At 39.8% G+C, this 25,642-nt stretch overlaps 1 protein-coding gene across 1 annotated transcript in view; it reads left to right on the top strand.

The window, feature by feature from the left end:
• Window positions 1-12,009: 12,009 nt before the first annotated feature.
• Window positions 12,010-25,642, top strand: part of gria4a (glutamate receptor, ionotropic, AMPA 4a) — a gene marked incomplete at both ends in the record, with an annotated part of 93,611 nt that continues 79,978 nt past the window's right edge. The window contains 2 exon segments of the mRNA XM_084559394.1: window positions 12,010-12,103; window positions 15,051-15,209. Coding sequence (XP_084415520.1) covers window positions 12,010-12,103; window positions 15,051-15,209 — 253 coding nt within the window.

Genomic DNA, 25,642 nt, shown 5'->3' with positions numbered 1-25,642 from the left:
TCCAACATTATTATGCAAATATTAGGGGTAATCAGAGGTAATATGCCAATTTGGTGCCAATGAAGCATCGCTGAAGAAATAATGTAGAAAATGTGAGGGTAAGTGGTTTTGTCATCTATTAATTTGAGATTTGTGTCTCCTCATCAGTCCATCCCTCCAAATCAATATGCATTTTGTGTTGTTTTTTTTCCATGTTATTTCATGTCGTATCTTAAAGAAAAGGCACCTGAGCCTGCTTGAGTTTTCCTGAAGATGTTGCACCATTCATCTAAATGGCTTTTGCATTTCTAAATGACTGATGGAGAGTCAAGCTTTTTATTTGGACATCAATGGGTGGTAAACACCTGAATTTATGTGTCTGACCAGAAACACGTAATCCAGATTAACATGGGTGGTATCTTCATGTACCAATTAAGAGTTCTTTAATGAATAGCTACAAACTCAAGGTGTGAAGGCTGGTAAAACGTTTTAGGAAGCAATGTTAAGAATGGGTTGTAAGTGGCTGATGAGTAGTGTTTCACTCCACTTCTATTCATAGAGAGATTTTCCAATTTGTCATAGATAGCTTCCCTTACTCCTCTTTCACTTTTTTTATGTCAGTGACAATCTTTATGTGCAAATTCAAGATGTGTATAAAAACATGCACACGGCAATGCACTCAACAAATAACAGACATTATGCAGCTTCTTAAGCCAAAGTGACTGGACCTGTGAAAGGGCAGCCAATTCACTGCTGTTACTTGTTGAAATGGTTGAGGTGAAGTTTATTTTGCGTTTTGTATATTTGATTATTTTACTTTATATCAATCTGCTTTTGCTGTGACACTAATGAGTCTTTTTCTTGTTGATCACTGTCACATTAAATCAGATGTGATTCTGTGATATTAAAGGGGAGCATGAAATCATCCAAGAACACTTTTTATAAGTACTGTAGTAAGGGTAAATGGCGCGTCTTTCTACATTTTGGTACTCAAAGCGCTTTACAGTCACAGACACACCTACCCATTCAGACAAGCACACTCAAGTGCCACGAACTGGGAGCAACTGGGGGTTCAGTGTCTTGCTCAAGGACACTTAGGCGTGTATCACATTCCGGGGATCGAACTGTGGACAACCCGCTCTACCTACTGAGCCACAGCCGAGGAAGGAAAGCAATATTCCAAAGGATAAAACGTTTATATACTTGTATACTGCATATACTGGATAACAACCAATTTGAGGATGTCTTATGATGTGTAATATCTTATAAATGGAGTATTTTGTTATGTGTGAGAGGGCAGAGAGGAGGTATGATTTGTGTTCTCAGCATTTTTATTGAATAGGCTTTTAAGCATTACCAGGAATGTTGCTTACTACAAAAATTACAATAATAAATAAATAAATCTGAGGGTGACCTTGTTGAAATCAAGCAGAAAACCCTGTGCATCATAATAGATCATTGGAGTTCATACCTGGTTGCCACAACACAATTAATGTAATTTCTTGGATGCACAACGGAGGAAAATAACCTTGAGATACCTGTATGAAGGCAACATTTCTGGCACCTCGATAATTCTCACAGTTCCCTGCACTCTTGCAGGCTGTTGTGAACAATTCCTGCTGAAATTGTGTTTCCCATGGTGAACCCAACTGTGCATACTGATAAAAGACAAGGATCAAGAGGAGAAGAGGGTGTTTTGATTCTGAACTCCTGCTGGAACCTCTGAAAAAATGATACAAGAACACACACGTGCATGAAGAGTTATACAAACAGATATGTTTCACACATAGTCACTCCATATACCTTTAATATACTTCCACACACACAGGCATGTGTTTAATGTTTGTTAGGTTGAAAAGCAGACATTTGGACCACTTCCCTTCATTTAAATATTCATGAGCACCTGTTTTCTACCAAACACTCACAAGATCGCATACACAACATTACAGACACGCTCTATATGTGCTTCTGTTAGGCTTAGTCTTTTTGTGTGTTCTGTTTGGACTAAGTTAAGTTGAAGTAAAAAAAAATGTTCTTGAAAAGTTGGATCAGCAACCTCAGAGGAATTTGTTATGTGACAAAACAGGTTTTATCATATGCACATTTTTCACTTTTTGCAGATGATTTGATTTGTAGTGATGTCCAGCATACGTGGGACTAAGGCGAAAGTAATGTTAAAAAAGAAAGAAAGAAACTTTCAGTATACACATTTTAATCAAAACTTAATTACAGCAACAGATTATAACCTAGAGAAATTATTCAGCATTCAGTCTCTTTCCGATGCTATCCTTTCTAAATAAGTTAAAGTAGTCCTGTATATGGCTGAACAATGGAACTGCTTAATGCCAGCAGCCAGAGTTGTCTAATACATACATTGCAATGCTAAAAAGCAATGGCATTGCCCTTTGCTGTTGAGATGAGGGGGTGGGATGGAAGTTGCATTTTTCATAGACTACTGTGACATATGGTATCGTAGTAGTCTATGATTATCATTAAAATAAAACACCAAAATACTGTACAAAAAAAGCAAAAGAAACAAGGAAAAATGAGAGAAGTAACACACACATACTAACATATTTCAGCCTATATAGTTGACACCATCACCATCTAACGCTTGGATTCCTGGTTATATTTACAAAGTTGTGGATGTTTTGCCCCAGCAGCCCTAAACACTTTCCAAATGTGATTTATCTATGTGCAGCAGTAGTAGAGGGATAAAGGGTTGGGGTGGGGGTACATATCTCTGCCTTTCTGCGTTATCAGGCCTCCACTGCCATCTTGTCCCTTTTAAAAGCAGTGGTTTGCTTACAAGGCACGTTTTTAGAAATTTTAAATTATTGGCAACATCGCCGGAGGGGGCCATTAAACATATTCATTTGTGCAGTGAATTAAATCTCAGAGGATTTTTTACCTACCAACACTGTGAAGTATTTATTAGACCAGAGAAGATGAGCTCTATCAGTATTTCTGATGACATAAGGATTATCAGTGAAACTTGCTTTGTTTGGGCTTTTATAATATTTTCAGATCAGTAAAAGAGGCCTGCATGTCTCCCTTTGGGAACTATAAAGATTGATCGTATTGAAGAATAGTTCCAGGAGGTGAATTTTAACACGCTTCAGGTCAACAGTGTCAATGGTGTAAATGGGAAAGTCATAGTTTTTTGTTTGTTGTTTTGTATAGTTTAAACATGCAAGCTGTATAGTTTATGTATGTTAATAGCTAGTGATGGTTTATATTTCACACACGCACACACACATTGCATGTCATATTAAAGGTTAGGGTTTCCCTTAAACATACATCTTCTCAAAAATATCCAACAGCCATGTAGTGGCGACACGTTCACTTGCACTCACCCGGATCACAAGTTGTATTCAGCTGACACAAAAGCCCTGATGGAAACAACCTCCTCCCCCCATCAAGCTGGTATTTTCGCTGAGGTCAATTCTCAGCAGGCACATTCACCTCAAAGAAAAACCTTTCCTCTCTCCCTCTCATACTCACAGCTGTACATCATGACTGCGATGAAGCCCAAGGTTATTATTGTGAAGGTGGTGTTGGTGAAGGGAACATAGTGATGGTCAGAGGTGTTGTTTGTATGGTTAGGTGTGTAAAAAGGAGGAGGGAGGGGATTTTGCTTTTAAATCTGCTGCAAAAGACTCCCTGAAGATTAATTAAAATGGCTGCTGATAAGGTCAGAGCCATGGGATCTCAACAACAGTTATAAGTTATTACTATTACTATTAGTATTGTGAACGTGAATTACTATTCACGTTCACATTACCAAAGCAGTTCATTCAAATGACATGTATAACATTTCATTTTGCTTTGAATAAATGAATTAGTACTACAAGGTAAAAAGAGGAAAGGATAGGGTTGGAGGTAAATGAGAGAAGAGCAAGAGATGGGTAGATCATCGTACTAGCAGGGAGGTAGAGAGATGGAGGCAGAGGTTTGTGACCGCTACATTAGCCTCTGTGCTTGTCTCCCTCCAGCACCATTAGCATATCATTAGAAAACATCTGAACTCACAGATGTTGGGCTCTTAGCCTGGCAGGCTTTCTGAGAAGCCAACACACACTAAAGCACGCACACACAGGCTCCCTGCAAATCAACTGGGTGAACTCACACACAGTTACACACAGTGTGAAATCCCAGATGTTTTAAGTTGGCCCATGGCAGGATTAGAGCAGAGGAGAAAGGAGTTGGCACAGATCTGACTAAGGCATATATAGAGAGTGAGAGTCTGTGTGGAACCATTCAGTAAAAGCAAAAAAAAAATTTAAAAAAAATGGACGTGCAGCCCCACCAACACTGGCCATAGTCTCCTCATTCCCGTGCGTGTTCAATTGTATATGGATGCATGCACTGGCATCAGAGCACATTTGTGTGTTTATGTGTGCGTGTGTGTGTGTGTGGGGGGGGGGGGGGGGGGGGGGGGGGGCTGTTTACTGTATAGCCATCTGCCAGCCTTGGGGACAGAGCTGTCTATGATCTGTCAAACTGTTTGCATTTGGTCTGCCTTGCCAGAACCCGGGAAGAGCATTTAGACAAGGTGTGTGAAGATCCAGGACCACAGCACAAGAGGGTAATCATTATCTGACAGGCACCCGGGATAGAGTTTAATAGTTTTGGCAACAAGCCCAGCTAAGTCATTTGCCTGACGGCACCATACCATCTCCACAAGGATTCCTCACAAACAAGGCAATGAGGGCAACTTAAAATGCAAAAGTACAGAAAATTAGGATTTCATCAAGTCCCTTGGTACATAATGTGATACGGTAAAAGCTAAATAAATCAATTTCAAAACTTAGTTTGAAACCAATTATAGTTATGCATCTAGTATGCTGAAATAAATTAGCAGAAGCACTGCAGGTTACTCCTTCTGCACAAAAGAGAGATTGTGAAATGTGGCATTTAACAAGCAAACAAGCAAGAGTGCAACACTTCAAATTTCACATATTCACAAAAGTCCAATAATGAGAAGCCTTCTGCATAGAACGCTTTTTACAATAACTTTGAAAATAGCAAAGAAATGAACACTTACAGAGCAGTCTGTATTGCACCCAAGACTACAAGGTTCAATCCCTTGACTTGAATGATTTTTAACATAGAATTTTAAAATGCAGTTTTTATTTAATTTTTTCAATTCAATTTTATTTATATAGCGTCAATAACAATATAAATCATCTCAAGACGCTTTACAAAACCCGACCTGAAACCCCCAGTTCAAGCCTGAAGGGGACGGTGGCAAGGAAAAACTCCCTTTTAACAGGAAGAAACCTTGAGCAGAACCAGCTCATATGGAGGGACCCATCTGCCTAAGGCCAGCCGGGTACAGACAGAAGAAAGAGATTAATTATTTTAATTAATTAATTAAAATAAATGTTCTTCCCACATTAGACAATGTCACTCCTTAAAAACAACAGTGAACTGTGTCTTGTTAAGATAATAATGAGCTCAAATGTGTGGCCTTTACCTCCGAATTACGAGCTACCTCACAGCTCCATGTAGCTGCCTGTAATTTAGCCTGACGTTTATTCTTGCCGGTAGTCATATTGATGCGGCGCACTGCCACTCTGTCAGTGAATCAAACCATAATACCATTTATTTACAAGTCACGGTTTACTGGCACAGAGGGCTGTAATTTCACAGATCTGAGAGAGACAGTCTGTAACCATAATGAGCACACTACTTCAGTCACACATCAGTGTGTTCCACAAACACCTTCAAAGCTCTTTAAAGTTTTGTGAAACTACCTGATGCGAGGTTCTTGCTTTAGCCTTGCACTGCTTCAGAACACGTTGCCATGAGCTGTTGACACATTTATTTGGACTGGAAATTTTTTATTGATTTTCCTAAACCGCAAGGGCCATCAAAGCATGCTTTTCACAGAATATAGAATTGTATTTTACCCAATTCCAGGAAAGTTGTGGATAAAAAATGTTCTGAACTGGCATGGAGCAGCATGGATTTGCATGACAATGAGAAAAACAACAACCATGACTATGTTACATGCCCACTGCCTTTACTAAACATCCATCTTTTCAGTAAAGGAATCAGCCTGAAGTCAGAGGGGCTGAACAATAGCCATGGCATGTTATAAATGCATTGTTCACCAGCTGCCATTGACTTGCATCGATCCTCACCTTACTTAGAGTAATGCGATGAGTCCCCAGCTGCAACCTCACAGTGTAACACCATCAATTGATTCGTATCTGCTAATGTTCTTTTGTCTGTTTCCAATATGATACTAGATAGCTGCTGCTGCTGCTGCTGCTGCTTCTGCTGGTACTGCTGGTGGTGGAGGTGTAACAAAAAATATATTTTCCATTCAAAAATAAGAAAAAAAGAAACTATTTTGCTTGGGTTAAAAGAGGGAAGTGGAAAGTTGGAGGAATGCAGTTAAGGGGATGAGTCATAGGGTACATGGCTTAGGTGGGGGATAAGGCAGAGAAGCTGTAGGAAGAAGAGTATGAGGACGGTGGGCAAGGAGGAGGAGGTGATGGGAGGAGGAAGAGGACATTTAGATTGATGAGTCATCACACGCCGGGGATGGAGAGTGAGAAAGGGAAAAAGGATGGATGGATGAATAACCAGAGATGAAAGTGGAAGGGAGGAGGGTTATTCTTGTAACCTTTCAGGCAGGAGTTGGCAGGAAGTCTGCTGGCACCAACACAACTTACAGCTTGTTATGAAAAGACAGACAGACAGATAGAAAGAGAGAGAGAGGGAGAGAAATAGAGGGAGAGGGAGACAGAGAGACGAACATAACAGGAGCGTTAATTTAAAAGTTCACTGTCTCAGTTGCTCATTTCTGTTTGATTTACAGTTTGTAGGTTGTCTACTAATGACATGGTTCACCCTTTGATTCGTGGCTCCTCCTGTCCATGTGTTGAAGTGTCCTTGGCCAAGAAACTGAAGCCCAAATCGATGCCATCTATGCCTGAGTGTGTAAGTGGGCTCGTAGTAGCAGAACAACTAGTGAGTAAAGTAAGATTTTGATGAATATTCCTTCCATTTTTTTCTGACCCTCTGACAAAATAAGTTGTTTTAGCCAGACAACTTGAAAGCAGCTGAGATGCTGGCATTAAGCCAGAAAGGCCTTGACATTTTTGGCCGGTAGAAATTGGCACTGGGCTTGTTCATTTTTGTACTGCTGTACGACTATAAGGATTATAATCTTAATCCGGGAAAAAAAAAAAAAAAGACCTTCGGCAACATGAAATGGGGCTAAATGTGGAAGCTGATGCGATTTTGTAATATCCAATTTGAGAAGTAAAGATATTCACCTTGTTATCATAGTCTTAATTTAAACCATTATGGTTGGAATCAGAGTGGAAAGTTAACATAAGTGTGTCCATTACCACATGCCTATAGGATTCTGTCTTGATGGGTCTTTATTACCAAGGTGGTATATTGACTGTGAACTAAGTAATTGACTTCAATCCAGCAGACAAAAGGAAAGCCTGGGAGGCATATGGATAAATGGATTTAGATACTGGATACAGATATATAGGTTATATGTGTCACAAGATATGGGAGGTGGAGTAATATTCTTCTACTGTGACACATTGATTTGCTGCTATGCAGGAAGAACAGAAACATACAGAAAGCGTATTGTCTCTGTCCATATACATATTTTTCCAAGTGTGGTTTCACTAAATATTATTTCGATTTTTTTTTTCTTTCTATTTGCTACTCTCACACAATATTCAAACTGAGGATTTCTTAGTGACATTACTGTAAACCACCCCTGCTTTACTTTTATCACCTAAAACTCTTGCTTAGTCAAATGTACAGTTCACTTAAACAGTGTAATGTTATATATAAGCAGTGGCATTTGTTTGAAGCAGCACAGTGAAGCACTAAACGGATGCTCTAACTGAATTCAATTAAATTAGTGTCAATAATAATACTAATGGTCTCAAGACGCTTTACAAAATCTGGCCTGGAACCCAGCCTGAGACCCCCAGAGCAAGCATGAAGGCAACGGTGGCAAGGAAAAACTCCCTTTTAACAGGAAGAAACCTTGATCAGAACACAGCTCATATGGAGTGACCCATCCGGCTAAGGCCTGGCCGGGTAGAGACAGAAAAGAGAGAAGAGAGAGGATAGGAGGAATGAGATAAACATACATCTGTCATAGATACATACATCTGACTAAAGCATACATAGAGTGTGGTGTAAGCAACAAAAGAATAGTGTATGCTGGGTTCAACAAATCTATTTTATTCCTAACGTTTTATGTCATCGGATTGCATTGATAATGTGCCCCTCGGTTGTGATGCATTTTACGCCTTTTCGATGCAGTGGAAAAATGTCAGCGGTACAAAATGAGGAACACTAGAGATGCAGCGTTTCAACATTTCAACAAAATACAGTTTCCCAAGCGCATCGACAGCACCTGCACAGGTTGTGTGCTAGTGTGTTAAACAAATATTGTTTGGTTATTGCTGGCTTGGCTGATTGCTTGAATCTTTCACTTAATTCCTTACAATCCCATTCTTTAAAAAAAATCCTGTTCAAATATTTAAAAGTATTGTTTTTATGCAGTAAAGCACAGGTATGTTTTATTTCATCACTGATGGTGAGCAGCGAGAGGTGCATCTCATCGAGATCCTGAAGAGACATGAGAATCCGTTTTTTCAAAAGTACCACCACACCACTGCATTTTAAAAGAACCGTAAGCTCATGGATCAAAAGAAGTGAATTTAGTTAATGGCATCATCATTATTTGTGGAAAACAATTATTGGCTTAGTATGTCATAAGAGACTTGACCATTTTTGAATAGGATTCTACCAGAGCCAAAGCCATATAGGTTTCACTTCTCAGACCCTGTGGTTAAATGTTGGTCTATGCCATAGACCAACATTTAACCACCAAACATAGACCATAGACTCTATGGTCTATGTTTTAAGACATAGACTCTATGACTCGTCTATGTTTGAAACTCAGTGTAACAGCGATCTGTATATTGTTACATGAATGAAGACATGTGTCACATGCCCCTAATCTTTGAAAATAACCAAAATGAATCTGAATGTTTACAGTCAAAAAATAATCCTGAAGCACTAGTACAAGTAATAGCTTTTTTCTGTTGGTTACACACATGCATATGAGATAGAAAACAGTGAACCAACACTTTGAGCATCATACTATATTCTATTGCTTGCTTTTGGATTCTTTGCTGACCTGGGACACAACATTATTAGTAGGTTTTGTTTTCATGTTTAATATATTACAAATGAAGGAAACAGCTGAGAGTTTGTGATAGATATGTTTTCTAGAAGCCACTGATGTAAGAGGCCTTTTCATTGTATCATGTGAAGTTGCAGCAAGATATGTGGCACAGATCCTTTTCAACTCCAAACAAGTGGCGCTACTATGACAGGTTTCCATGGGGCACAATTCACAAAGGTAATGTAGTGTGTACATGTGTGTGAGTATAAGTGTGCCATTAGGCTTATATAATTTAACAGAGGGGAAAAACCCATAACTGCTTGACTGTGCCATTATCATTAACACCATTTACACCCTATGTATGCATAGCCCACTCACAGTAAAACCTAAGGTCCCACACAATGAAAAATCACTTTAAGTGACATAATTATCACATTCTGTTAGCGTTCACAGAACAGAATTTTACATCTAGAGTGATTGTGGCCTAAAAATAATCTGCAATGAATCATCATTACCATCAAACTAATTAGTTTACACATGGCTTAACCCTGGTCCACTAAGAAAAGTTCCAGAAAATTACTTTATTTTAACTCAACTGTGTCTTGCACATTCAGTTGTAAAAAGCCACACAAAGTACAGTGGCACTGCAAGAACTTTGTTATAAATGGCAGTTACATTATTAAGTATATAATAAATAGCAAAGAAGTAATTAAACTGTATATCTGAGAGAGTTAACTGTATCTATGGCTCAGTCCATATGAACTTTTACTGGTTGGGTGCACAGAATTTTATTAAAAGAATTATTGAAAGGTGCATATTTAGATGCCATATTGGAGATGCCAGAGAATGTAACTAGATGTTAAGTGTGGGCCATAGGCCAACACATTAACGTCCCATCGAGGCAAGGTGGAAGTGACACTTTGCAGCAATAGATGATTTTACTAAATGGTGCACCTTTGTCCAGAGGGAAGCAACTAATCAGCCTTATCTCCTGGTGTGGTGATTGTTTTCAGAATTACCTATAAACACTGCGCTGTCAGTGGCACATGCTGTGAAAGCAGCGGAGAGCCAGTTCTCATCTTCATCCTGCAGTCTGTCTGCAGCACAGTTTGACTTCAGCACCATGGACAGAGACGGTATGGTGGGGAAACTGGACGATGGAAAAGTTTAAACAGACTCGATGCTGGCTTGGTTTAAAGGATTTCATAAACGTCTAAACCTATAGCATGTGTATCTTATTGTGCATTCCATACTCACTCTTTTATACACACACCGTGCACACTGATCCATTCAAGCGCATTGAAGCAGATCTGTCTTTGGGCAGCAGATGTGTAAAGTCATACACATCCCATACTCATCTGTTATGGATGGAGAATTGGGACAATTTAAGTACACGAAGACTCTGATTTCATAGGAATGTGTAGCCTGGTGAAAAGTGTCAGAAACGTTGAACACGCATTTTCCCCACACTATTTAATTTACTCACATACTCTGCAGCCGACCGGGAAAACCCTTTCAGAGATGGACAGAACGCATCTTTCACCGGGACATGCCGTGAAGCATCCCTTTCGTTTTGCCATCTGGAAAAATGAAACTGTGCTCTCCACCGTGTAACTACGCGATCCCAGACCGTCTGTCAGTTTTACCGACCTGCTACCGGCAGGCTTGATTAAACGACTCTGAATAGGATACGGCTGTAATATAGCGTACTCTAACAGAATGTACTCCGGGCTATGATTCCCCTTTTCTACCGTTTTATTATCGTACTTTCAGCTAGTCAGAACACCTCATTATTTCAGTCTTTTATCAGTGTGTCGCTGAATGATCGCGCTGTCTTTCTCTAGAGTGTGTGTTTGTTTGTTTTTTTCTTTCCGTGGCCAGATGTTTGCTCACATTACGTTGTACTTGTCGTTACGTTGAAATAACGACATTTTTAGCAGGTCCCCAGGGCGCCATCAGCGTCCCACAGCTGAAGGCGGCCTGAGGTTTCCCTCTGTCAGCTGACCTAAAGGCTGCCGCCTTGGTGGGACACCATAGTCTGCTCTGACAAAGGAGTGTATAGGGATGGATTGGCTTTGTAATGCAATTACAGTAATTTGGCGCAAGCACAAGGTCTCTGTCACTCATTCTCACTTGTGCTGCCTCACTAATCAAAACTCAACAAATCAGCAGTAATCATGTCTCATCTCTTCTTCCAGGTGAAACGTTTTCTCTTGCATACCTTATTTCATGCGCTCAAAAGCATTACTATTTTAAACACAGATCAGTTAGTGAACGATAACAAATGGTTTTCGGTTAAATGCTGTCGAGCGTCCATGGATAGGTTCCACGACTACAAGTGTGTGTGCGCAAACACACGTGCACACACGAGCCAGCGAAGCCTTATCAATTGACAGTGTTACAGCAAATCAAAGAAGAATCGGGGAAGTAAAAGTGGGAGAAGAGAGGTAGGTGTGTGTGTTGGGGGGGGAGAAAGAAAGAAAGAACGAATAGGGAAGGGTGTGTGGGAGAGAGAGGAAGAGAGAGAGACGGGCGCGCATGTCCAGTTCTTCCATGCAGCCTGCTCTCCCGGCTCGCCAATCGTTCTAGCGAGTTTCCCCACTCTTTCTCTCTCCCCGTCTTTACATGTGCACCGGACACACAGCTCTCTCCCGAGCGGACACTGCAGGGGAAGAAACCAGCGAACCCACCATGGAATAGGAATACCACTGTGGAAAAACGGGGGATAACGCCTCTTTTCATCTTTCTTCCTTTTCCCTTTTCTTGACGCCTTTTCTCTCTTTCGCATCTCACCCCTCTCTCGATGTCTCTCAACAGTTTCTGAAGGGATCGAAGGAAAGAAAAAAATGAGGATTATTATTTTTTCTTGGCACTTTCTCGGGGTGTATTCCGCCCTTTGGGGGCTGGCGACAGGGGCTTTCCCCAGCTCAGTGCAGATAGGTGAGTTGGAGGATTACTGTTTTTACGCACGGACACACCACACTGATCTGACACACTACACCGAGTATTAGTGGATGTTTAGCGGGCAGTATTCACCGCGGAAAAAAACGGGAGGGGGGGGCTCGCTGGTAAATGCAAGAAAATCACTCGAGAATGATTGGGTGCAAGAACACACAACTATAGAAACAATTTCTCTGTGGCGCATCTTTTTCCACTTGCTTCTTAATAACAAGACATTCCTCTTCTCTGTTGTGACTCGTAAGGTTTGTACATTCACACAGAATTTTTTTCACTCCGTCCATCCAGCATCCTTACTGGATTTGGATGTATTTTAAAAGCTGTTCTTGGCTCATGAATGTTTCAGCGAGCTTTGTTCCCTTCTAGTCTTCTTCAGTGTTTAGACACTGCAGTATTCTCTCTCTCTCTCTCTCCCTCTCTCTCTCTCTAACTCTCTCTCTCTGCCCTTTTGCAGTTAACCCGTGTTAGTGCGAGATAAAGCTGCCTTTCAACCATCCTAACACATCAGAGATAAAGTTAACAAAATCTGGATGATCATTGGTCTGCTCAGTGCGTGTGGACCACACATGCATGGAATCGCTTTATCCCCTCTTTCTTAAACACAAGTAGGCATGTGTGTGTGATAATGAATGCACTGCATCACTCGTTGTGGGGGGCAGCTGGGAGGTCCTATAATGAGATTCGGCTCCTTGACTCTGTCTCCCTACAGCTGCCAATAAACTTAATGCGCTAAACATTTTCTGCTTGGCACACACATATCTGCACTGCTCTTCAAACGAGCATGCATCTACATGGTGCACATGCAGTCAAGAATGCACACAATGTATATGACATTCAGTTGCATGTGGGTGCACACATCTGCACAGGCAAGAAAACATGCACAGAGTGAACATGCTTGCATGCACACAAATGTAAAGTCTATGTCATCACACAGAAGCACAGGCGGCCACTCTTTCCTTCCCTCCCTCTCACATCCTTAAACACTCACATACAGGACCATTCACTTGGCTCTCCGGTTCACTTGAGGATTCATTTGCATATCTCTGCATTGCACACAAGTGAACTGTCAGTGGAAGCACTGACAGTTACACATGTGTGTGAGCGTGTGTGCGTGTGTGCAGGAGAGAGACTGACAGATGAAATTTCTTTGAGAAACTGGCGCAATACCATGTCATGTCTGGACATATCTAGACTCATCTGGATGAAGTGTATGTGTATGAATGCCTGAGCTGTAAGGTGGAATTCCACCTTAAAATGCAAATCACCTTTTTTAGTCCTTGGGTAATATATTGCCAATTTTCAGTCACAAACAAGACAGTGTCTTGTAATATGAATTTTTCTTAGCCACAGTTTTGGGAATTTATCTGTCAGTGCAAAATACTTTTTGAGATTTGCGCATGGCCCACATGTACTCCAGCTGTCAAAGCTGTGTGTATTTATATGTGTGTCTTAACACAAGGCTTTACTAAAACAATTTCTAAGAGAAAAAATGTTAAACTTGGTAAAATCCAAACCTTTAAGGATGAACAAGACACATGCAGACACATACACAGTTTAGTGACCTGTTGTAATGACAGTTGCTTCAGTCAATATCCACTCATCCACCTGACTTCTCCTGTGTCATCTTTTTACCCTCCCTCCTTTATTACTTCTTCCCAGAGCAATGTCAAGGCTCCTCAGTCTGCCAGTGTGATCCAGTTAAGTTGAACTGACTCTGACCTTAAGTCTCATTAGTTAATTTCAGCCCATGAAGCAAACTTGAACAATCGATTAGATTAGCATTTCAAACATAATGATAAGTGCTATGCTACAACAATAAATAAAAAAGGACTATTCTGTTCATACAACGATAAAAACTATGCACAAAACAATAATATGACATTTCATGTTTTCTTGCAGTTTACATCTCCATAGTACCTAGTGAATGTTCAGAAACCAAAGCCTCAGTTTCAGTCTTGCAGCACTTCAGAATGCGTGTTTGTGTGCTTTTTGTTGCATCCTTCTGGATGTTTGTGCTTCACTGTGCAGAGTTAGAAGGTTGTTTTCACATTCATCCTGTAAGAAAATCTTCTCCATGCTCACTTCTTTTTAATATGAGAGATCCGTCTGTGGGCAGAACCTGTTATTTTTTTAAAAAAAGATCACATGGTGTCTAATGAGTTGGGTTACTGACCTGTTAGTCTTTGTCATTTCTTTATCTTTCTCATCTTTCTGTCATCTTCCTACATATTTTCAAAATTTTTATCAATCCTTTTTGATCATTTTGCTTTTTTCCCTTCTACTCTATACTACAAGCTTGGTTGTTTCCTATCATCTCTTTTATGCCTTTCCTTTCTCATCTTTACCTGTATAGGTGGATGGTCTCATTCTAAAAGCCAGTGACATTTAGCCCTTGGCTTCTTTTTTATAGTATGGCCCATGCCCCTCCTTTATTTTACTGACACTATGTGATCCAGCCTCCATCGTCTGTTTTCTTTTATATTCTCTTGGACTCATTATCTCTTTGACGGCTTTCCTGTGAGCTTAGTTGTTTCTCTTTTCTCTTTGTCTCCTCTCTCTCTCCTCTCTGTCCTTCTCAGATTTCATCAATGAAATGTGCAGTGTGAGCATCCACAAGTGTGCGCTTGTGTTCATGTTTGTGCGTGTAGACAAAGAGGGAGGATGTGCTGAAAGACAAATTACCTTTTATAACCAGGCTAATGAAGATCTTGGCTTTCTTCTCTCTGTTTCCCCCTCTGTTTTTCTCTACCCTCTTCATCTATCTTTCTATCCCCACATTACTCACCTTATTCCCATCTCTCACCCCCTCTCTCACCACATCACCACCCCTCACCCCCACTCCCACCCCTTTGCTCTACAATAACTCACTTCCTCTCCTCTCCATCATGCTCCTTTCCTCCTTGGCCTCTCTCTTTTTCCCTCTCTCTAGGTGGATTGTTCATTAGGAATACTGATCAGGAGTATACAGCATTTCGACTTGCTATCTTCCTTCACAACACCAGCCCTAATGCTACGGAAGCCCCCTTTAACCTGGTTCCACATGTCGACAATATAGAGACTGCCAACAGCTTCGCAGTCACCAATGCATGTAAGTGTTTAAATGTGTGTGTGTGTGCGTGTGTGTGTGTGAACAAAAACAAGTCTGAAACCAATGCATTCAAGTATTTAGTTTGGTTATTACTTTTTCTCTTTCTTGGACTCTCTCCTCATTTGGTTTTCAGTCTCTTTGCTTGCTCTGTCCTTGCTGTTGCACAAAGATTGATTTAATTAGGTAACCCACGTTTTTAAAGGCTCAGACCTTATTGCTTTGTGAGACACAATAAAGCAGCTGAGTGGTCTTTGGTGGACATTGGTGGGTGGACGAAATGGCAAATTGCCATTTTAAACATTGTAAAGTACAGTTTAAAAATCCTAAATACGTTTGTAAAAGGCAATGTCAATTATAGCCCATTTGTTAATCACACTCACCCTCCCATGTGTAAAAAGGTAATATTTCCCCGTCACAAAATATTGTAGAACAGTTACAGGCCGTGTTTAAATTGGGTCGTTTGTGTTCAGAACAGTATAGAACAGTTGGAACGCGTGTCCTCTCTGATCTTTTGAAGGATGACAGCTAATCTTTCACCATCCCTGTCTGTTCTCTCTGAGCTGTGATCTAATCCATCACACTCCCTCTCGACCTGGAAGTCTGAGACGAGGAGTTTGTATGGGCAAGTCAGTGGTAACAAGACTATGCTGGCAGCCAGTTGCCGATATGCTACAGGTGTCTGTGTGATTCATAAAAAAATGTTAGAATGATGAAAGAAAAAATTTAGAAGCATGGTTATCGCCCATTTGGGATATATTAACCAAATCTACAGATTTTTGTGTGAGACCAAAAAAACAAAAGATTTACATACGCTGATGTTTATTTGGTTTAGTTTTTCCACAGTGTCAGTTCTGATCAATTGTAATTCTTTGGTCTCTGTGTCATCGCTTGTTGAAAGCAGTACAGGTTACTGAAAATGATGTAACTGGTCATATAACATCATAACGCTAAATGTTATTGATGCAGTCATTGTATTGTCCCGACTTGGTGATTTGCTCTCTCTCATTTCTTGCTCTCTGCGGTGGAGCTTTGTTGTGGCTGTCTGTGTGTGTGTTCAAGTTGACCAACATTTGGTTGTTTCCTTTGTGACATCTGCTTAGTTATACTGGTTTATGCCACTATAATCTAAAAGCCTACATTGCAGTGTGGTGTGGGCCCCCTGCATATTTTTAGCCTGTTTGTGTGTTCTGGTTTCGATTGGGAAAAATATTACTCTTACTCATCTTCCCAACACTGGATTTGTTTAAATATTTCATCTTGACTGAAATCATACTGATCAGAGATCCCAACTTATGCTTATATGGACAATAACATAAAATGATGAAATATTAATTTATATGTCCTAAACCATTAATTCAGCTATACTTTTTTGACATTCACAAATGGGTTGTGCCTGTTGTTTGTCAAATCTGCCGGAAATATGAGATAAGACATATTATTTTTGCAGCTTTACACACTACACTGATTTCATTCAACAGTAAAACATGACCTAGACTGATCCGGGTTCAAATCCAGGCTGACTGGGGCCTTTCTGTGTGGAGTTTGCATGTTCTCCCTGTGTCTGCGTGGGTTCTCTCTGGATACTCCAGCTTCCTCCCACCGTCCGAAGACATGCTCATTAGGTTAATTGGTGATTCTAAATTGGCCATAGGTGTGCATGTGAGTGTGAATGGTTGTCTGTCTCTCTGTGTTGGCCCTGCGATAGACTGGCGACCTGTCTAGGGTGTATCCCACCTCTTGCTCCAGCCCTCCTGTGACCCTTCACAGGACAAGCGGTTACAGAACATGAATGAATGAATGAATGAATGAATGAATGAATGAATGACCTAGACTGACTCACATTTTCAATGGTGCTGCCCACATCCATTCAGGCTTCGTCATGTACAAGTCATTGCTTTGCTATTGCTATATTTCTGTCCCTCCCAAAAAAACCTTTGCATCACCTGATGTTTACCTCACAAACATGCTCAGAAAGAATGTATTTATTCCACCCAGAGAGAAATGATTGGAGCAAGTGTTGACATGGTTATTAGGTGCTAATAATTTCCTGTCCAGTACCAAAAGTTTACACCACCCCTTTGTATCCAACTGAAAATTCCTTCTTATTGGGCCAGTTTTTGTTCTGATTGGGCCATGATTCCAATTAACAGCAGATGATGTAAACATAGTCACTATCTTCTGTATTAGTGCATTAAAAGGGCCAAATGTTCTGTTTATACGCTGTTTAGTTTGTTATGTTTAGTTTAGTCTCTGAATAAGCTTCTTGGACCTTGATCTTTGGTGAAACTAAAAAAGTAGAGTAGTAGGACTGAGCTTTAGTGAACACTGTGTGTTGTTTAAATGATTAAAAAGAATACCTTTTAATCATTTAACATGCAGGTTCTATTGAAGGTGTGAATACTGGAGAAAGTTGAATTTCCCTCAAGGGTATCGTATCATATCTCATCCTCTCGTTAGCACAGTCCTGTGGCCCATAAATCATATTTTAAAATATTTTTGTATGATTATGGTGTAATATTTTGTCTCCTTATCTCATTAAGCTTTAACAAATCGACCACTGGGGCTGCTAACTAGGCACAGCAGAGAAAATCAATACAGTATTATACAACAATACAGTGCTTCACCTTACAATATTATATTGGTGGGTTTGACAGGAACAAAGATACGTTTCTCACAGGGGTGCTTCAAAGTCTGAAAGGTTTAAATGATCATCTGGCAATTGATTTATGCGGTGTTAAACATGAGTAAAATATATTTAGAAATTTAATATCCCTGGATGCTCTTATTATAAGATTTAACTGCAGCCGAAGGCAAGTCACATATTGTCATAAATCAGAACGTTGAAATGCAATCTCCAGGTTTGTCTCCTAACAACTGTATTATAGACCCACATGAATGAATAGATCAGTTAATACAACTTACAAGGATTGGAAAATTAATAGTCTATCCACTACATCTGTCCCACAAATAGTATTACACGCTGCATCTATTCCTGTTTACTGTGTGAGTGGTGAGGTACACAATGAATCTGTGGCTTTCTTTTAATGTAAGGGGAGGAGTATAAAACAATCTGGCAGGCATTTTATATTCCAAATGCATGCATTGAAGCTGGACTGAGGTGTATTGTAGTGAACTCTGTTTGTAGTCTCCACCCTGTTTCTACTGTTTCTACTTACATCCCAGTGACTGACTTCAGTTAGCTTCAGATGTGTAGCCAAACAGTGGTAAAGAGAACTAAAGATTACCCTCCAGTAAACATTCATTAATGCATTCATCTTCTGTAACTGCTTGTCCTGTGAAGGGTCGCGGGGGTGCTGAAGCCTATCCCAGCCGTCATCGGCCGAGAGGCAGGGTACACCCCGGACAGGTCTCCAGTCTATCACAGGGCTAACACAGAGAGACAGACAACCATTCACACTCACATTCACACCTACGGCCAATTTAGAATCACCAATGAATCTAACGAGCATGTATTATATCAAATGTTGTTTTGGAAGGAATGCCACTATTGGCAAATTTGGAGGGAAAAAAGTGTATAAAATGACACATCAAGGCAGGCACTGATGATATATAATTTTGACACAGTGGTGCAGCCAAGGAAAACATGAAGACCTCAGTGTGAATATTTCAACATAAGGGCCACACTGTATAGCTTTAATGAAGAACTGAAACAATATGATGGAGAATTTATACGTGATGCTGTCATACAGCTTGGAGTTCGTTAATAAAGACCAAGCTTTAATTGATTACATATAAGTTTTTTGGTAAACGTGGATAGAGGGATGAGAAGCATCGAAGAATGTGGCGTGAAAATGGGTCGAGGGGATAGGTTGAAAAGGGATAAAAGGGACGGGATGAAAAGGGGTCAAAGGGATGGGATGAAAATGGATTTAAAGGAAGACATAAAGGGGGCAGAATATATAAAGAGATGATGGTAGAGGAACCCAGGGTGGGGACATATCTCAGGAAGCTTTGGATACTTGTGCCCTGGTTCCTCAAATCAACTGAAAACAATTTCAATGTGTCAAGAAAATGTTATAAGGGAGGATGCAATTCATCCTGAGTATGACATCAATGCCCCTAACCTCTACCTAGTACTTTTAGATGAAGAGTTAGAGACTCACTTAAGTCAATTGGGTTAATTCTCCATATACCATTGATGTGAATGGGGATAAAGTCTTGGCAAAATGATAATCCCACGTCAATAAAACACAATATTGCAGTTTCTGACATGCTCCTTCATTGCCAGAAGCTGTTTATTTTCAGTAAATCCCACATATGGGTATTCATCTGTGGTTGGAAATAGCCACAGATTTTCTCTCCAGTTTTAGAAAAGTTATCTAAAAGCTACAGTGTCTGTTTGAGGAAATTAAGAAGGCTAATTAAACATGAAATCAAACATTTATGACCGAATTTAAAAGATTTATGTCTTCAGTTGAAATGAATGAGCTTACGGCTCAGGGCCAATAACATGAAAGTTGAGGTAAGTTGTTAGGATTTATTTAAATTTAAAAGAGAAAAAGTATACACACAAGTAGCACAACATAAGCCAAATCCAGATACATAATATGTTTCTTCTTCCTTTCCATTTTTATTTCATTATGTTTCTTCTTAGCTTTAATATATCTTGCTGTTTATCCTCCTCTTTTACCTGCTTGTCTCATCCAATTTCCCTTACTTGTGCTTGTGTCTGCAACCTATCATTGATCTAGTTCTCTATCACAGGTGTACAGGCACGCACACGCACATGCACACACACACAGTGTGTTTGGAAAATGACGCTCTTCTATGTGAACAGTCTGCTCTCTCTCGCTCTCTCTTTCCGCAGGCTGCACATAACAAGAGGAACCACTTCCCTCTGTCTCTCCCTCACTGTTTCTCTCTCACACTTTCTTGCTCACGTTCTTCCTCTCTTGTTTCATCTCTCCCTCTTCATCTCCCCTCTCCTCTGTCATGCTCCCGCTTGTCTCCCGATCTCCTCAGACACTTCCTCCTCTCCCCTTTTTCTTCATCACATTTGCCGTCTCTCCCCTCCGCACAGGCGTGGTGAATGGATCTCTAAATTAATCCCTGACTCTTGCTCCGGGTGGTGAGCAATGCTCCGAATTAGAATAGGGAATTCTGCCTCTGACCTTGGCTAGTTCCTCTCTATTCTGGTATTCAGAAAGCGTGAATGGATCATAAAAATCCCTGGTCCCCATCGTTTTTCCCTTATGCACCCAGGGATACAACCAATTTTCTTGTACCAGGGTCACATATTTCTTCTGCTGCTGTCAATCTGCCTTTCTTATTTCCTCTACGCGCATGCATACATGTCTGTTTCTAGCATAATGACACATTAAACGTATCCAAGTGTGTATTTATGTCTTACTTTGTTAAATTTGTCTATATATGTATTATTTTGATGTCCTTTAACCAGAGAAATCCACTATTCCAGTGGGCTCACTGCTGCGTCTCTACTCACTAGCTTGTATAGATTAATGTATAAGGATTATCATGACCAAAGGCTGCAGTTAATGTGTATGTGACATTACTGTTCATGCAGAATGCATGTGTGCAAACATGTGTGTCATTGAGCACAAATGAATATGGCTGTGTGAGTGCGTTGTGAAAAAAATCCATTGAGACAGAGGATGATGAAGATAGACAGAAAGTGATAAGTTGAATTAGGGATGGAGGTGACAGAAATGGAGAGGAAAGGATTTGTAACAAAGAGGTGGTTATGGCTCTTTTGTGGTGCCAGAACTGAGAGTCACTGTACGATTTCATTCCTTGTATGTAGGATTTAAACTTCTATTTTAATGCATCTGTCCATTCTGCTCCATGCTATTCTAATCCGTCCTGTTCTGTTCTATTGCTGTGCAGTTGTAGAGATAATAATAATGATGTGTGGCTTGGTTTGGTTTGCGTGGTTGATTATTGCGATGATGCATAACCTCATTCATCATCTAGAGTTGATATAGATTGTGCCTATAGTGAATCATTCACAAATCAATACTGTTTATGTAATATCGACTGCCACCAATTGCATTTACATGCAGGCTGCACCTGATTATCTTTGCAGCCTGACTCAGTCAAACTGTTGGAGTCTCCTTGATGTGTCAGCCTTGTTTTGTCCTTCTGCTGATAGAGATAAGGACAAAATGAATCAGCTTAAAGATGTGATGGCAAATAGTAAGAAAATGGTTGTGGCACCTGTGCTCATGACAAATGGGTTACTACATTTTGGACTGATGTAAAGAACATTTGCATGTTTCAATACTGTATCAAAACATTGCTGGTGTAGTGCACTTAGTGAGGTGTGTGATAATGTGAACTCAGCAGTATGCAGTCAGGCATAAATATAATATAAAAACAGTAAACAATCAGAGAGGGACCTATTGCATCAGGTTTAAGTAGGTAAGTTGAAAAAAACAACTAGTGTTAATTAAAGGTTGAAGTGGTAAGGACGCTGAATATACATAATGACGTTCACAAATATCATGAAAAAAGACAAACTCCAATAGGAGTTGCACCAAGTATTGCACCAAAATGACATGAGATAATGATGTAGTGTCAGCTTAGTCAAAATTATATTTGGGCACCAGACAGGAGAGTAACTTATTTTTCTTAACTTAGTAACTTATTTATCAGATTAATATGCCATGTCATCAAAACCAAACATTTTCCCAAAAGGTCATAAATCAAACAGAAATTCCCATAAATTCAAAATAAGGTCAAAATAACAACCAATTACAATAAAAAGAAAATACGTCAAACATTTACTCTTCAACTTTTGAAACAAAATCCAAAATGTCCATGTGGGAATGTATGAATCTGAGATGTTTGTACGTCATTTTCAGTTTGAGGCTGTCCAGTTCAGTTCAGTACAGTTCAGTTCAGTTCAGTGTTTGTGGGTGAAAATGTAGGTGTGTACATGATTGAGAGTGATGCGCAAGGAGGCAGGAGTGTAAGAAGCCTGGAGAGTTGGCAAGATAACTCAACTGAACGAGAAGGTAAAGTCCACCATGGGAAACCAAGTCAGTCCATAAGATCCTCATGCAGTGTCATAGGAAAGACTTATAGGTCTTCTTTATTTTCTTTGAAATAGGTAATTAATTATTTTCTTTTTAAACGTATAATTCCCAAAAACTAAATTTACCATTATTTATCTTTTTTGTTGCTCTCACTTCTCAGTTCTCCTCCATGTTGCTTAGTTGATTGAGAATTTTTTTTCCTCAGGTGTGTCCAATTTATCTCCCCCTTTGCGCCTTCACTTCCCGTCTAGGTGGAAAAGGACTGGTTGCTCTGTAGTCCCATGTCTTCAATACAGTGAAGTAATACAGGGATGAGTTGGTATATATACATATATATATATATTAATATGTATATATATATAATGTCCATATACAGTAAATACAGAACTCGGAGCACTGTTGTTTTTCAGTGACTTGTTTTCAGTGTTTTCCATTAAATATGCCATGGAAGAAAGTCTATATTCCCCTGTGGATTTGATAAAGATGACTAGGTCTGTACTGATTAAATTGTTAACTGGAAGGGCGTTAATACATCCACATTCGAACACATGTTTCCAAAGGGTCTATCAATGCTTCATATTCAGTCTACATATTCAAGCTTCAATTTAAACAGATTCCTGAATAGTCGGTTACAGCTCAGCAGCACCACCCACCCACACACACCTACATAAATAAAATGTTTTACTCTCTCTCATTCTCTACCTTTCTGACACATAACAACAACAACAACATTTATTGGCCCACCTGTCCATATATTTCTAAATTCCTTACACACAGCATTCCTCTGTGCTCTTGCCTCCCTCGCTTCTTTCATCAAATGGCTCAGTCATCTCAATGATGATTTGAGACGTTCAATAATAGCACTCTGCCATCATCCTTATTGGTGACGCTTTGCATGGTTGTATGTCTTCATGATGACCATACTGGGGACAATAGAATACAATGATATTTAAAACCCTGACAAGGCAAGCTGAGTTTTACTTTGCAGCAAACTTTTAACAATTATTCCTGATATGAGTGTCAGTTCTGAAGACACCCTGATTGTTTTTCCTGGTATTAGACACTAGACACGTTATATGGTCTATTGCTAATACTACAGCAATAAAAAGTCATTATTTATTTAAACAGTCTTAAAAAGTCTCCCTGAAGAGTTTCACCGGCTAGTAATTAAACTGTAATTTAAATATTTTAAAGGCTAGTTTTTGTGATAATTAAGGGCAACATATCCACACTGGGGTGAGACAGAGGTGTGGTGGTTAGCACTGATGCCTCAACTCTGGGGCCTTTCTGTGTGGCGATTGCATGTTCTCCCTGTGTCTGCCTGGGTTCTCTCCGGGTACTCCAGCTTCCTCCCACCGTCCAAAGACATGCTGGTTAGGTTCATTGGTGATTCTAAATTGGCCGTAGGTGTGCATGTGAGTGTGCATAGTTGTCTGATTATCTGTGTTAGCCCTGCGATAGACTGGCGACCTGTCCAGGGTGTACCCCAATAGGCTCCCCCTCGTGACCCTCCAGAGGGTTAGGGTTAGCAGTTACAGAAAATGAATGAATGACTATATACACTGTTCCTTCCATAATACCATGAGCTTGTGAGCTATTGAATCAGATGGGTATTATTTCAAACAGTCAAGCAAAAAGATAAGCACGGCAACTGCTTCAAAACAGCCTGTTCTTCCAGGACGTTACACGACTTCTTCTAAATTGCACTTAATGTTGGTCATTATGAGTTTGCTGAGAAGTGCTGTGACTGGAAAAGACAAAAATTGACATTCTGCTGAGAAATAACAGCAGTAACACAGTGGGTCATATTTTGCTTGCTGTGATTCAAACAGACAGTTTTGCTTGTAGCAGACCTGTGAGTGATCAGCTGCGCATGGAGTGCAGTGGATACAGAAGGGTCAGAAGTTTGGCACTCACTACAGTGAGCAGATGTTGTGGTCACTGTGGCAGGCTGACATGTACATGATGCAGGGGGAGTATAGTGAGCATTCCGGGTGTTTTAGAGTCAATTTAACTGAGGTGAATAATGAGTGAAGAAAATTAGGTTCATAGCCCATAGTGTACATACTGCATGCTATTACCATGCATGTGAACCTAACCAAGACCACACCTAGATTGATGCAAATAAGTTTAATTGTTGACAGTTCATGAGACAAATAGATGGAGGGATGAGAAGGACCAAAGGGTATGGGATCATAGGGGATGAAAGGGGTTTGAGAGGATGGGATGAAAAGGGGAATGAATGTGCAGACTGATGATGTGGAACCCAGGGAGTGAGGCTTAGGGTGGTGGTACATTTCAGGAAGCTTCATATCCTTGTCCCCAGTTTCCTGGATTGAAAGGTGGAAGAGGAAATGAAGAAACAAGAGAGATGGCGTTGAGAACTAAGATGAACAGAGAGCGAGAGAGGGTCAGGATACACCTTTGTAGGTAAGCGCTGGAAATAGAATTCAGTTCCTGAACTTAAACTATAATAACTTCATTTCATTGTCTATTATAGAATTTGCAGCCCTTCCCTTTAAAAACATTCAAGAAAACTGCCAAAATAAGATATCATGGCATAGTGTGCATTAAGTGATGAATACCACGGTATCAGTTTTCACATTTTCTCATTTTCTTTTAGTCACCACTGGAGCTGAACATTTTTCTCTGTGTTCATCATCGCTCATGAAGAGTGCTGTAAGTGCTCCCTGAAGAATTGTTACGTCCTTTTACTCTAGCCTCAACTGCGATGACCAATGAGTGAGCAATATTATCAGACCACGCAGCATTTTGCAATAAATCTGCAGATTTCGAGCTTCAATAAAACAAACTGTTTCTCAGTATCTAACTTATTTAGTTTAAAAAAAAAAAAAAACACTTGACATGATTGTAGTTGTGACACAACATTATGTGGTGTGAAACCTTGAGATGTGTAACCTGTCATTTGCAGCTCTTCATCTTATCTTATCTTATCTTATCTTATCTTATCTTATAGTGTGAAGGCAATGAAAATCTAGTTCAATAAAATTAATAATTATTATTAATGTATAATAAAACAACAATTTAGAAAGCTAGTCACTTTTAAATACAGAATATTGAAGAAAACCATGGATAACTCAAAAGATTATCAAAAATTGAGGTCGATTTCAGGAACATCTTTGGGATGATAACTATAAACATAACTGTTCACATACAATAGAATAGCAGCACGAAAGTAGTAAACAGTATGAAAAACAGAAATCAGAGTAATTATTCGAGAACTTACAAACACATTAGAGTACACTACAATTTGTCAGCCAATATCAACATGGATGTGTTTTAAAAAGTGTAAATATTTCAAAGCAATTATGATAACTGAATGTGCATCTCACTGATTGAAAAAAAAAAGACAATAAAGTAGAACATTTACTGTGTCCTAAAACCACTGGTGGCTAT

The sequence above is a fragment of the Chelon labrosus genome (genome assembly GCF_963514085.1).
Source record: "Chelon labrosus genome assembly, chromosome: 13".
NCBI lineage: Eukaryota > Metazoa > Chordata > Actinopteri > Mugiliformes > Mugilidae > Chelon > Chelon labrosus.
This window is presented reverse-complemented; position numbering and strand designations above follow the sequence as displayed.